At 33.5% G+C, this 15,615-nt stretch overlaps 1 protein-coding gene across 1 annotated transcript in view; it reads left to right on the top strand.

Annotated features, from left to right (window-relative positions):
- The window catches only part of LOC136030663 (girdin-like), a 260,328-nt gene that overhangs the window by 221,666 nt on the left and 23,047 nt on the right, over positions 1 to 15,615 (top strand). Inside the window, exons 31-36 of the mRNA XM_065709731.1 lie at positions 2,196 to 2,341; positions 4,276 to 4,368; positions 5,865 to 5,891; positions 7,084 to 7,156; positions 11,542 to 11,662; positions 14,061 to 14,190. Of these exons, the coding sequence (XP_065565803.1) occupies positions 2,196 to 2,341; positions 4,276 to 4,368; positions 5,865 to 5,891; positions 7,084 to 7,156; positions 11,542 to 11,662; positions 14,061 to 14,190 (590 nt within the window). The remainder of the gene's footprint in view (positions 1 to 2,195; positions 2,342 to 4,275; positions 4,369 to 5,864; positions 5,892 to 7,083; positions 7,157 to 11,541; positions 11,663 to 14,060; positions 14,191 to 15,615) is intronic.

The following is a 15,615-nucleotide window of genomic DNA, read 5'->3' as shown; positions in this document are numbered from 1 at the left end:
TTAATCTGCCAGCAATATCAACCTATCAAATCAAATTTTATCTCTCAAATGAATTAGAAATAAAATTTCTTTAGGAGAATCTGAAAATTAAAAAGTAATAATGAAAACAAATTTATGAAGATTTTGAAAAAAAAAAATCTTCGAAAACCTGAAAATGGGTGGTAGATTGAAATGAAAAGCATATCATTGTAGTCATCATGATCGAAAAACCTCAATCAGAGGTTTTCAGCCCTCTATCTTAAGAATAAAAAAAAAAAAAACATATTTCAGCGTTGATAGCACTGATGTGTCCTTTCCCCCTTTTTTACCTGTCAAAATCGGGGTAGCGGAACATCGCAAAGGACTGTTTAAGAGCTCTTTTTAAAGCCTATGTCTATCTCTATATGTTTTTTATAAATTTGTATAGAGTCAAACTAAACTGCAAAATATTTTTTTGCAGGATTAAAATAAAAATCGTAATGTTGGAATCACCATGGCTGAAAACATTCAACCGGAGATTTTTCAGCCCCTTTCCCCTACTTTTTTTTTTTTTTTTTTTTTTTTTACTCGAGAAAATTATATTTTAGTCTATGTATCCCTGTTTCTCTTTTATTCCTACTTTAATTAAATATAAAAAAAAACAAGTTTTTTTAACTGAAAGTAAGGTGCAACATTAAAACTTAAAACGAACAGAAATTATCCGTATATGGAAGGAGCTTTCCCTCCTCAACGCCCCGCTCTTTACGCTAAAGTTTGACTCTTTCTCTTAACTCTACTTTTTAAAACAATAAAAAACTTTAGCGTAAAGAGCGGGGCGTAGTGGAGGAAAAGCCCCTTTCATATACAGAGTAATTTCTGTTCGTTTTAAGTTTTAATGTCGCTCCTTACTTTCTGGACGTTTTTGAATTAATGCATGTTTTGATCTTGGCTCTCCGCACATCCATAATTAAGACGAAATTTGCATATGAATTTTTTTTGGCCAAATGGCTTTCTCATAGTTTTAATCGAAAGATTTTGAGAAAAAAGGAGTGAGGGAGGAGGCCTTACTTAAAAAGTAAGGGCCTTACTTAAAAAGGGTACTAGAACTTTTAATTTCCGTTAGAATGAGCCCTCTTGCGACATTCTAGGACCACTGAGTTGATATGATCACCCCTGGAAAAAAAACAACAAATAAACACGCATCCGTGATCTGTCTTCAGGCAAAAAAAAAAAAAATGCAAATTCCACATTTTCGTAGATCGGAGCTTGAAACTTCTACAACAGGGTTCTCTGATACGCTGAATTTGATGGTGTGATTTTTGTTAAGATTACATGACTTTTAGGGGGCGTTTCCCCCTATTTTATAAAATGAGGCATTTTTTTTTCAGGCTTGTAACTTTTGATGTGTACGACTAATCTTGACGAAACTTATATATTTAAAATCAACATGAAAATGCGATTCCTTTTTTAATTATTGGTATCAAAATTCCATTTTTACCATCTTTTTTCAGAATGCCAGGGGAAGGGTATGTCCTCAAAGGGAATATGGGTCCTTTTTAGTTCCAATAATATCCTTAAAAGAACGCTTTACATCATTTATAATAAGAGAAAGGTAAATTCTTAAAGAAATTATCGATCCGTTGTAGTTCCGAAGACACTGTCAAAACAAAATTGCATTTACAATGATGTAACATTTGACGTTGTATCATCTAGAATAAGGAAATCTTTAATAAGGAGTTGTTGTGTATATTTTTCGTATTTATATATACGATATATAAATATATATATATATATATATATATATATATATATATATATATATATATATATATATATATATATATATATATATATATATATCATGTTTTATCTTATCATTGGAGATCGGTTAAAGACGTTCCTGCTGTCATATATATTGTGTAAACTCGAGTTTGGAAACTAATTTTTATTTTGAAAACAAAAGAACACTGGTTAGACGGATTTTTTTTTTTCTTTTTTTTTTTTTTACTAGATTCTTTAATGTGTCAATTGTAAGGAGTTAGTGCCATGTGTTTTTAAAATATTTCATTCCGTAAATGCTGCTATAATGTTCCTTTTCTTTACATTATGCTTCTTGATACTATTTTTGTTTTATTGATGATCTTGTTTATGCTACTTTGTCATATAGCTTTGGCTTACCATTGTGTTCAGAATAATATACAAATGAACTCTCCTTGTTTACTCTACTTTTTATTAAGGTGTTGACTCAGCTAAATGCAGCCTTGGAAGAAGATAGAAGATCCCTAATGTCTCAAGTGAGTTTACTCTTGGCTCAATATCATGACCTTCTAACTCAAACTCTGGAAGATAGGGATCATTACCACACCGAAGAGAAATCGTTCACGTCAGTATTCTTCCACATATCTTGTGTGTTTACCTCATTTTTTAATATCTTATTTCATAGGCTAGGGTAAGCAATTACATCTTGGACAGATTTTTGTTTACTATATAATCAAACTTGTATAAAAAAGCTAGTTGAAAAAAATGGGAAAAAAAAAGAATTAAAGGCCATAGTATTATATCTTCCTGTATTCTACAAAAATAGTATAGTTTTCACTACTCACACTTTTATCAAATTAAACTGTACTTGAAAAATGTTGAAGCGATCACTTATGGCTGCGGTACAAAAAATGATCAATATGATGATTTTAAGACGCTTTTGACACAAAATAATTTTGCGTGTGTACACTCACGGGCATTGAAATCACTGAATAGTAATTTCTTAGTACCGAACCAACTATGAAACAGTTTAATTTTCCAGTTTCAGAAATTATGCTTAAGAAAAAGAAATTATAATAAGAAGCTTGAGATTGCTTTTCCTGTATATTTTTCTTATATTTTTTTCTTCGTAGAAACTATGGAAATAGTCTATGGCTGAGAAACGAATCTTTTTTATCTAAATTGAAAAAAAAAAAATCTCAAGGATGACAATCATCGAGAATACCGATTCAAGGTGGCATTAAGGGCTAATTCGAAAAAAAGAAAAAGACCACGGTTTTTGACACTCACATATCCTGCCTTTCCACTTCAGCATATCATGAATATTAGACCTCAAAGAGGTCGCTGTAGTTTTGGTAGATTGGTTGAAGATTTGTAAGCAAGGAGTTGCAGTGTACGTCTGTACACTTCCCAATAACATTACTATTTGTAAACACTGGTCAAAGTTTGTAACTTGCAGCCCCTCCCACGGGGACTGTGGGGGAGTAAGTCGTCCCCAAAGACATAGTTATTATTTTTTTCGACTATGGTGAATAAAATGTCTATCTCAGAATTTTGATCCGGTGACATTGGGGGAAAATGAGCGTGGGAGGGGGCCTAGCTGCCCTCCAAATTATTGGGTCGCTTAAAAAGGGCACTAGAACTTTTAATTCCCGGTAGAATGAGCCCTCTTGCAACATTCTATGACCACTGGGTTGACATGATCACCCCTGGAAAAAAAAAACAACAAAAAACAAATTAACACGCACCCGTGATCGGTCTTCTAGCAAAAAAATACCAATATCCACATTTTTGTAGATAGGAGCTTGAAACTTCTACAGTGGGGTTCTCTAATACGCTGAATGGTATGGTGGGATTTTCGTTAAGATTCTATGACTTTTAGGGGGGGTTCATCCTATTTTCTAAAATTAGGCATATTTTCTCAGGTAACGTTTCTCGTAACTTTTGATGGGTAAGACTAAACTTGATGAAACTTATATATTTAAAATCAGCATTAAAATACGATTCTTTTGATGTAACTATTGGTATCAAAATTCCATTTTTTAGAGTTTCGGTTACTATTGAGCCGGGTCGCGCCTTACAGTTCGTTACCACGAACTGCTTGATAATAAATTGTCGTTTACGTGACAATTGGATTACCAAAAAAAATATATAATTTTAAGAAAGGTGGGGTTGTAGTTTTATTGACTCTTAAACCGATTTTTATGGGAAGCTGTAAAAATTTACTTACAATCTAAAAAGTTGTTGTTTACATGAAAAATGAATTCACAGAAAAACTTAAAATATAAGAAGCGTGTATTTTGTTTTTTTTTATTTTGAGGGAGAGGGAAATATTAATATTTACTTTTAAATGAAAACCTGCAGAATTTAGTGGTTGTAATCCAGATCAAGCATTACCAAAGGAGCAGCTTAAAGAAGAATATAATTGGATTATTTTTGCAAATATTGTCTGTCTCTGTCTCGTCTACTTCATACTGTTTTCAGGACAATATGTTTTCAAATGTTCAGATGCAAATGTGTTTATTTTTCTAGTTAAAAACCTCTTTCTGTTAATTTCAGGGATAAGCTAAATCATCTTATGAGACAGAAAGAAAAGCTAGAGGAGAAAATTATGGATCAATATAAAAGGATGGATAACAATTGTTCGAAAAAGTAAGAAACTCAATAGTTTATCAGAAACTCAATAGTTCTATGAGTGTTACCGTAAAGGCCTGAGAATAAGTACGTCGTAGTATATACCATACTAAGGGGTTAATACTTTTAGCCTAACAGTAAAAACGAGTATCTCAGATGTCATTCTGAATAAGTCTAGGTTTTGTGCTTTGTGGATTTGCAATAATGCAGTTGACTGAATGTTAACTTTGTACAAATAGAAAGATATTCCCTGTAAAAAACGATTAGTACTTGAAAATGGTTAGTGATTCTTTTTTTGCGAAATAATATAAAATATTTTTGCTTTTAAGCCAATTTGAATGATCTCAACATTCACCTGAGCAAAAAAACAGAAAATCTTATTAAAATTATTAAAATCTTCTAAAATCTTATTAAAACTATTAATATTATTAATTATTAAAATATTAATATTATTATATTAAAATCTATTAAAATTAAATAGACACTCATTTAGGCTGTTACTTATGTTTGCCAGAAAATATCAAATCTTACCGAGATGTTAGGATATTAATCAAATAGAGACTTCTATCAATAAAAGGATCAATTGAGCAATCTTTAAACCTCTGAATTAGCATAGACGGCTGAGCGAACAGTTTATTAATTTGCTCGGTAAAATGTACCGTTGGCTAATCGAAAGACAAATTAACCATGACCTGTAAAAACTTAGTATTATTCAGTGCTTTGAGGGTGAGAGAAAACGAGTTTTTTAGAGAGAGTACCACCTACCTTGCCCTTTCACCTTCCTGGTTCACATCTGTGTCCGGATTAAAATATGAATAAGCCTATGAATTGACTGTGAATCGAAAGACAGGATATATGACCATGAATGCACCGGTATAATTAGACGAAATTATAGGTACTGAACTATGATTGGATTGAGAGTGTTAAATATGAAAAGGTAGCAAAGTTTTCAATTGTTGCAAAACCTCTTTCTCTCTCTCCCTCTCCCCCCCCCTCTCTCCCTCTCCCCCCTCTCGCCCTCCTCTCTCTCTCTCTCTCTCTCTCTCTCTCTTTCTCTCTCTCTCCCCCCTCTCGCCTTCCTCTCTCTCTCTCTCTCTCTCTCTCTCTCTCTCTCTCTCTCTCTCTCTCTCTCTCTCTCTCTCTCCTCTCTCTCTCTCTCTCTCTCTCTCTCTCTCTCTCTCTCCTCTCTCTCTCTCTCTCTCTCTCTCTCTCTCTCTCTCTCTCTCTCTCTCTCTCTCTCTCTCTCTCTCTCTCTCTCCTCTCGCCCTCCTCTCTCTCTCTCTCTCTCTCTCTCTCTCTCTCTCTCTCTCTCTCTCTCTCTCTCTCTCTCTCTCTCTCTCTCCCTCTCCCCCCTCTCGCCCTCCTCTCTCTCTCTCTCTCTCTCTCTCCCCCCTATAGCCCCCTTAGCGCTTGTTTCGAGCCTATCATCCCGTTTGATCTTCTTTTTTTCTATCTCTGTTTTTATACTATTTATGCATTCTTCTTACTTACTTTACCTTTTTTTCAAATTCCAGCACTGCCGGTGGAACACGTAGCTTCGAGTAAGCTTTTTTCTTTCTTTATAAATCCTTGCATGTTTTCTTGTCGGCTTTTGTGTAATGTCTTCTTTTCCTTAACAACAAATATTGAAATAGCCGTAATGTGGCAAGGTCATGCTGAAGTTAGTTTAGAAGGTTATATCTTCCCCTGCTTCCCACCCCCACAACAAATCCTTGAACCATGTTATTATTTTATGATGCTAAATCATGTTTAATTGTGGTTTTTGAACGTCTTCTTGAAAATTTTCTTAATCCTGAAGAAACTTCTATGGTTAAAATGTTTCTTTTACTAATTTACTTAATCTTTTATTAATTTTAGATGTTAAAATTTTAGATGTTAAGTTGAGTTTAATCTATATTTGTCTTTGTTAGCACGGCTTTTACCTAAATGAAGAAGAGGGGCTGTCGAATCTATTGATGTTAACAGATGATTAATTGTTTGTCGTAATTTTTTTGAATATAAAGCAATTTTAGATATTTTTTTTTCTAGAATGTTAGGGTCTCGCTATAAAGGTCTTACGTGGTCCTAATGTACAGATTAAAAACGCGTTTATAATTTCTTCAGAGCTTTTGAAGCTTTTTATGGGAACGCTCCTCCCCTCCCCCCCCCCCCCCCCCTTTGTAAAATTCCATTCACAATAGCTTCGTTCATTCTAATAAAACAAACAGAATTTGTGATTTCAGGTTGACAAAAAAATTACAACTTATTTAAAAAGGCAACTAGAACTTTTAATTTTTAACAAATGTTTTTATTAGTAAAAAATAAACTTTTTATTAGTAAAAACCTAATAATAGATTTTAACTTTGGTGGATAATCTGCAGGATTTATGTAAATATATTTACTTTTTAATATATTATATTCACTGATCTTCTCTGTAATTTATTTCTGTACATCTATTTCTTGGTATTTGATTCACGTTTTGTTTTTATACCTTAGAATGAGCGAAGATTTGGCTTTGTTTTTTATTAAAGTGATAGTTTCATATGGAAGCATATATTAGTCTTGGAAAACACCAAGTTTTTTCGTTCAAAAACCTTTTAAAAACAGTTATTTTTGTATGCTATTTCATCGTATTTCATCCCTGTCGCATGATATACACAGCAAGTATTTCAATATCAGTTACAAGTATTGTTCCATGAGTCCATATTTTATGCGCTTTACAGGCAATGTTCTAATAATCGGCCAATTTTTCAGGAGAGGATTTGGTTCAAATTTAGTGAGGAAGATGAGAAAAGCAAGTACGGATTTGATAAATCGAGTCCCCAGGGTGAGTTGATTTCAGTCATCGCTTTTTTTAAACTTCTTTCTTTGGTTTTCGTGACATTTTTTATTTTTGTAATTATTTTGCAACTCATCTCATGATAAATCGATTTCTGCTTCCGCTTATTCTAAAGTCTTTCTTTTTGATATTCCCAACATTCTTTTCTTTTTAATTTTGCAACCAAATTCTCTGTGTCCTTGTTTTTTTTTTGTTTTTTTAATGTTTTTTTTAATCAACTCTGAAAATCCCCCCCCCCCCCCTCTTTTAATGGTCCCCAACATATGCATAGACAATCGGTGTAGACTTGAGAAGATATGTTGGTCCCTGTCCTGCACTGGTATCCGGGATCATTGTTTTTCCTGAGGTCAAAATAATTTCAATGATTTAAAGAACATGAAAATTGGAACTTGGAATGTTACGACGTTAAAAAATGACTATCGTATCGACACTTTGACTGAAGAATTCTATGGTTTGCACTGGATTTATTAGGAGTTTCAGAAACTCATATCCCAGAAGTAGGAAGCATGAATTTATGTGACATAGAATTTGTTTACTCAGGTAGGAGGGATGGGGTACATAGACAGGGAGTAGGGCTCATGATGAATAAGGAAGCTGCTAAGTCTTGTTTAGGCTTGGAAAGTATTAATAATGGAATACTAATTGCTCTTTTTATGACTAAAAAGTTCAGGGTATCAGTTATAGTAGTATATGCCCCTGTTGAACCAACTGACGGAGATAGTTGTGATTCAGATGAATTTCACTTACAGTTACAGGAGCAAATAGATAGTGTACCAGGTAGAAATATTGTGTTTTAGGTGGGAGATTTTAACGCCCAGGTTGGTTGAAAGAAAATTAGATGGTAGCCTAGCCTAGGTAAATTTGGTGTAGGAAAAGAAAACAGTAATGGCTATAGGCTTTTGCAATTTTTTAGGCATAACAATCTAGTTATAACCAATATGATGTTTGGTCATAAAACGGTCCATAAGCCGACATGGTGTTCACGTGATGGTAAGACAGCAAACCTTATTGATCATGTTGTTGTAAACCGAAGACTAGCAGGATCAATACAAGATACTAGGATGTGTAGTAGTGGTGTTATTGATGTTAAAAGTAAAGATCACCAGTAGTGTCTAAGGTTAATTTAAAGCTGAAATTTAGGGAGGGTAACTACCTCCCGGAAAGTTATAATGTTGGTAGATTCCAGAATGAAAATTTGAAAGAAACTTTCCATGAACAGTTGAATACTAAACTTGAGAGTTTAAAATTTGACAATGTGGAAGATGGACGGAATAATTTTAGAAAAACAATTTGTGAAGTTGCTGATGGTGTCTTAGGGAAGAGTATTAAGACTACAACTAGGAATATTAGTGAAAAGATTTATGTTTAATAGAGAGTAGAAGGGGTTTGTACAAGAATTATCTGAGTGACAGATCATATGAAAACAAAAGAAATGTAAAGAAAGTGGTGAAAGCATTAAAATATGAACTAAGGAGATGTGAAGTGGAGGCCGTGGATAAAATAGCTGAAGATCTGGAAAATGCAGTTAGACGGTATAGTAGTAAAATATTATACTGGCATGTTAATAAATTGAGAGGGAGTTGTAAATCCGGACTAGTCCCAGTTAAAGATAGGAATGGGGCCACAATTAGTGATAAGGAAAGAGTTAAAGAAAGATGGGCGGAAGATTTTGAGAATTTGCTAAACCACGATACAGTTACAGCAAAAGATATAGATGAAAATGAAAAAGTTTATGATACCTTGGATGTGAAGGAAGATTTGTTTTGTGAGGAAGAATTAGCGACAGTACTAAAGGGATTAAAAAATAATAAGGCTGCAGGTGCTGATATTGTGATAAATGAGTTTTTTAAATATGGTGGCTCTGAGGTTAGAAATAAGCTACTGAGAATTATGAATATGATTTTTGAAAAAGGGGAAGTACCTAATGATTTTAGGAAAACCTTAATTAAATCACTGTATAAGAAAGGCGACAAAAGTGAGTGTTGTAATTATCGAGGCCTTAGTCTGGTCTCTGTAGGTAGCAAATTACTTAGTAATATGATATCTTTTTAGACTGAGAGATGCTATAGACAAAGTTTTAAGGGAAGAACAGTGCGTTTTAGAAAAGGTAGAGGATGTGTCGACTAAGTTTTCACTCTTAGATTAATAATTGAGAAGTCCCTTCGTTGTCTAACGCCTTTGGTCCTCAGTTTTATCGATTATGAGCAAGCTTTCGATTCTGTTGTTAGAAGAGCGTTAGCAAAGGTCTTATCCTTATATGGTATACCAGAAATACATTAAAGTGATCTGTGCTATGAACGAAAATAATACTGCTGCAGTTATGGTAGGAAATGAGGTTAGCAACTCGTTTTGTATTAAATCAGGAGTTAAGCAGGGTTGTGTTTTATCCCCCTTTATATGGGTCATTTTGATGGACTTTGTCTAAGGAGCACAGGAAAGGCAATTGGAGACCACGAAATCAAATGGGGAGGCAAACACGCTCCTGGACTTGGATTATGCTGATGGTTTAAGCATATTAGATGAAAGTTTCAGCAAAATGAATGAATTTTTAGAGGTTTGCAAGTTCAGGGTGCTAGAATAGGTTTGAAAATTGATGTTAAAAAGAGTAAGTCACTAAGGCTAGGAATAAGTGAAGATGAAAAGATGACTCTTGGTGACGAAAAGATCGATCCAATGGACAGTTTCACTTACCTTGGTAGTATTATTAGTTAACACGGTGGTTCCAGAAAAGAAAGGTGACCTTGGGTAACGAAAAGATTAATCAGGATGGCAGCTTCACTTACCTTGATAGTATTATTAGTAAAGACGGTGGGAGCAGTGAAGATGATAAAAGTAGAATAGCCAAGGCTCAAGGTGTTTTTTTCACAGTTAAAAAAAGTTTGGAAGAATAGGGAGGTAAGTGTACAAACCAAGATTAGAATATTGGAAGCTGCAGTGATGACAGTGGTCAAATATGGCTCTGAAGCATGGGCGCTCCGAAAACCGGACGAAAATTTACTAATTGTTTTCCAGAGAAATTGCCTACGGATTATTCTGGGTACCCGGCTGACTGACTGTATTTCAAACAGTAGGTTGTACGAAAAATATGGTTCAATCCCGCTTTCTAAAGCTATAATGAAAGAAAGGTTGAGATGGCTTGGCCACGTTCTACGGATGAAAGTTGACAGATTGCCGAAAATTGTCCTTTGATCTTCGTCTGGGTTGAGAGGATGTCATAAATAAAGATTAAAGGGAATGGGAACTTCCTGGGAGGGTGTGAAGAGGAAGGCCTTGAATAGATTAGGTTGGAGGAGGAGCGTGCGTAGCTGCTTTGGTGTCAGGCGGCTTGGTGCTGCAGTGAGTTATTATTATTATTAGTAGTAGTGGTAGTAGTAGTAGTAGTAGTAGTAGTAGTAGTAGTAGTAGTAGTAGTAGCAGTAGTAGTAGTAGTAGTATAAACATAATTAGGAAAACACTACTAATGAAATTTTTACTTTATAATATGGGGTAAGTTTCTATCAATAAGTTTGTCATCTTTTTCCCATTTTCATCTTTAGTTTAAAATAAATTTTTGGTAATATTAAATTTTATTCACAAGACTTCTTAAAAAAAAAGGAAAAATAACAGAGTATGTGAAGAATTTTGTTAATCGATAGGATTTCTCAAACGTTTGTAAATATAGATACCGAGTGTATAATTTATACCGCCATTTTTTCAGTCTTATACAGGAGAATCTTGTAACATCGAATGAAATCATATTATCAAAAATGATTTAATAACGTGTATGAAAACAGAACGAAATATGACAGTGTGATTAATTAAAATTTGCTACATATTATTAGGTAAGAATTCACCATTAGTATTTTCTTAAGTATTTTATGTAGCCTAGGCTTATATTTGGAAACATGAGGGGGAGGGGTGTATTGTCAGAGGAGCGAATATTAAACGAGCACAACTTAAAAACAACAGGGAAATTTTTCCAAGACAGTGGAATTCAATTCAACGGATATTTCGGCCCTATGTCCAAGGGCTGTCTTCAGCACAACATCAGACATATATATGTATATATATATATATATATATATATATATATATATATATATATATATATATATATATATAAAACTTAAATTAAAATGTGAAAATTAAAACTTAAAATGTTTTTAAAACTTTTTAAAACAGCCCTAGCCTCCTTACTTCCGTGCCGTAAGTTTACCATGTTGCCTAGTTGTTAAACAGTCACGTGTACAACACCTTAATATTATAGCGTAAACAATGCACGGTGAATATCTCTTGCGATTGAAAAGCCGTTTTGTCATGTTGTCAACTTAGCAGAACAGTCTTAAGATGACTGATTTACAGTATTTCTCTGAATATACGTTTTATGATTCTAGTCACGGTCAAGGAACAGAGATGGAACAGAACCGCTGGATGGTAATGACAATTCATCAATCAGCTCAGGATCAGGCTCTGCTTCGTTGGATAGTGGGTCAGAGAAGAGGAGTTCTCCTCAAGGTATTGAAATCTTTGTAAAAGCTTATACCTAGGAGATTTGTTTTTTAACTGAGGTTTCTATTTTTCATGCTATTTAATATTCTTTTTACAAGCGGACATCTGTTGCATTTGACACGATTAAGTTTGATAAATAAATTCAAAAACAATTTTGCCATTTTCCCATCTACCATGTTTTATCCATCGGCTTTTATATTTTTCGACATTTTGTCAAAAATATTGTCTTTATTTAAATGGACTAATAGAATAAGAAGAAAACGTTGCGGAATCGTTTTGAATATTTTTTTTCAACTTAATCTTGATAAATCAATGCTTGTGGATTGTATAAATTTAACAAAATGGATTTATAATCTAAAAGTAAGTTGAAACAAGTGTTTTAAGCCTTTTTTATACCCAAAATCTACAGAAAGAAATTATCATAGCGTTTTAAAAAATTATCATTTTCAAAGTTCAAAAAGGGTTTAAAATTAAATTTGCGACAAAAACGATTACTATATTGGAAAGAGCATAAAAAAGGGCATCGATTAGTCCACTTTATTTGTAGGTCAGAAATGTTGACTGCTCCATGTTTACCGATCTGTGTATTCATGATGATATCCCTTATTTAGTAGAAGAAGTTTTCTTAAGATCTGTTTTTTAATAAATCCCTATAAAACTCACAACTAGGTTGACATATATTTCCTATCAGATACAGTTTTTTTTACAGCCATATTGTTTTACTTAACCTTTCTCTATATTCTATTTAAGTCTTATTTCTTTGCACTCCAATGTTTCGAACTTGAAAATAAAGCTTCTATGTAGCACCCATATATTTGTGTTGCGAGAGCAACACTTGGTCGTGTTTTTTCCCCTAGCACCCCGATTTCAGCTTATTCCTAGAAAGTGGTAAGGGTCTAGCCTCTGCGGCTTTTACGGAAAATGTGGACCTTATGCCGGACTGATGAATATGACTTTGCATTTTGGAAAGCTTCTTAGAACTCTTGCCTGGGGCCAAAAAGGAAGGTTTTTCTTGTGTTTCTACCCATTTCTGTTCGTGGTTTTAGCTGAGTTTATCATTCGGTTTTTCGCACTTGGGATTGCGATAGAGAAATGATATCTGCATAGCTTCTGATGAAGTATATATCATCCATTTTTTGGTAGAAAAATTCCTTCATGAGATATACCAGTTTGAAAGTTTAAAGGGGTTGACAACTTCAGTAGTAATGTACACACTGAAACCAAAAATAGGCCGATACCAATTGTGAGACATATAGGGGAGTTTTAAGTAACAGGCTGTTTGCTCATAATCATCTTCGGTAATGATGGGTTCACAACTTTTGCTAGTTGGTGTACCTATTATTTGTTTTCGGTGTATATGCTGGTAAGACCAATTTGATTCCAGTGATAAGACATGTAGGGGACTTGTATTGTAAGTAATAACCCCTCAGCGATGAGGGGTTTGCAACTTTTGCGAGTTGGTGTACCTAGTATTTATTTTAAGATCCTTAAAGAAACTTAAGCGTCTAATCGAAGCGAGGAAACAAAACCAAAGTTTTGCTCTCGCAACACTTTACTCGGCGAAGCCGAACAAAGGTTGCCACAATACCTCACGTTGCCCATGCAACATAGATCTAGTCTATATATATATATATATATATATATATATATATATATATATATATATATATATATATATATATATATATATATATATATATATATATATATATATATATATATATATATATATATATATATATATATATATATATATATATATATATATATATATATATATATATATATATATATATATATATACTTATTGACGACATGACTGCCTGTCCATGGATTATTCTTTATGGTTGATTGTGTTTGGCTATGCTGTTTGACCTATGTGATTGTATGGATGAGTAGCGTTAAGGCCTCATTCAAGTGCTGGTCTATATTAATCACTAATTTAGGAAAACAGTCTTCCTTTTCTCCTTCTGTCTGTCTTTTTTTTTTTTTTTTTATGTGTTTGTGCTGTTGCATTGGTAATTTCTCTTTTCATGATTGTATATATATATATATATATATATATATATATATATATATATATATATATATATATATATATTGGCTTAATCTGAGAATCTAATGTATTCTATAATGTGTTTTCTATTATTTTTTCTTCTTGTTCTTCGTTAACGCAATATTTTTCCTTTGGAAGTTTTTTTTTTGTTTGCTGATCCTTTCGTTATATTCTTTATGAATCTTATTCTTTGATCGCTAAAATTTTTAACCTTAAAAATGAAGGTTCTATTCTATGTATATTTTGACTTGATCTGAAAAGTTGATATAATCTTAAGCTGTATTCTTCTTCATCGTCTCCTTTTTCTTCTCCCTGCTTCGTTTAAGCATTTATTTTACTTGTTAATAGATATGATGAATGGAGATACTCATGCTTTATTGGAAGAGGATGAAAATGAAAATCATAAGACACCTCCTGGGGCACTGTTCCGCCGATCAATGCCGATTATTTCACTCTCCTCTCTTGAAACAAACTTCAAGTAAGTTTTCGTTGATATTTTTTTTCTTTGTTTTGATGCATTCATAGATACGTACCTTTTTTGCTAAATGAGTGGATGTTCATTATCCCAAATTTTACGGGAGAACAAACTAGCCAGACACATTGCCTGGAAAACATCTTTTTTAATGTCATCTTTCAAAGATTAATCTGTGTGTTGAAATTAGTATGATATTCTGCTTTGTTTAATATAAAATTTGATGGTAAGATATCTCTCTCTCTCTCTCTCTCTCTCTCTCTCTCTCTCTCTCTCTCTCTCTCTCTCTCTCTCTCTCTCTCCCTTCTTCCCTCTTCTCCTCTCCCCGGTCTCTCTCACAATCTTCCTCTTTATCTCTATCTGTCTCTCCCTCTTCCTTTTCCTCGATCTATATACCTATCTATCTCTAGCTAAGGCTAGGAAAATGTATGTATGCTCATCGGATTACTTCAGGAAAATGTATCATTCTCCAAAATAAATAATAGGGATTCCTTTGGTGACAAAACATACGTTCAAGGACACCCCCCCACCCTGAGCATTCTTAGCCATTTATGTACTCATTCTGAGTACCAATCATTTGTCGAAAATATTCCTTTTCATGTACTTCTTCCTAATTTTTTCTTTCAAGTACACTATCCATGTAACAAGTTCCTATTTCTCCTCTTTAGCTAATGATATTTAAAAAAAGAAAAAAAAGCGAAGACAAAACTGTTTATATTACCTAATTAAAAGCTTAACATTTTATAACTATCCCATTTTAAAGATTTGAGTTTAGTTATCAGAGGAAGTTAGTGCAAGGGTCAATCCGTTGTACTTGGACTCTCTGACCTTCCCCCTTGAAGAAAATCCTAGATTGTAAAATTTTAACATTCTCTTTTTCTTTTTCACATTTGGATTACAAGTTTGTCTAAATGTAATGCCTGTAAATGCCTTCCGTCTGAAGCAAATACAGGTGCCCGTCAATAAATTTATTTGGGGGCCGTGTTAGGGGTGTGTACCCCTAACACTCAAATGTAGGAACATTTGGTGTAAGAAAAGTAGGAACATTTTGGTGTAAAAAGGTAGGAACACCTGTGTATGAGCATTTAATGGAGGCCAGAGGGATTCAAAAGCTGACTTTTCAGGCCTGAACATCCTAAACGGTTTTTGAAAGTTGGGGGCTAGGGAGGATCCAATAGCACCGGGATAATTTTTCTCGATTTTTTTATGTTAGTAAATGGTTATAAAAGTGGAATGCAATCTAATTATCCCCTATCTTTGTAAGAGTAGTTTCTGTTAGAATTCTTTCTGTCAAAGAGTTTTTACACTTCGTTGATGGGTTTTCAGTTGGTAGTATATCTGCGCTTCTGTTAGAATTCTTTCTGTCAAAGAGTTTTTACACTTGGTTGATGGGTTTTCAGTTGGTAGTATATCTGCATTCAGTTCAAAGTC

This window comes from Artemia franciscana, chromosome 8 (genome assembly GCF_032884065.1).
Source record: "Artemia franciscana chromosome 8, ASM3288406v1, whole genome shotgun sequence".
Taxonomy (NCBI): Eukaryota; Metazoa; Arthropoda; class Branchiopoda; order Anostraca; family Artemiidae; genus Artemia; species Artemia franciscana.
This window is presented reverse-complemented; position numbering and strand designations above follow the sequence as displayed.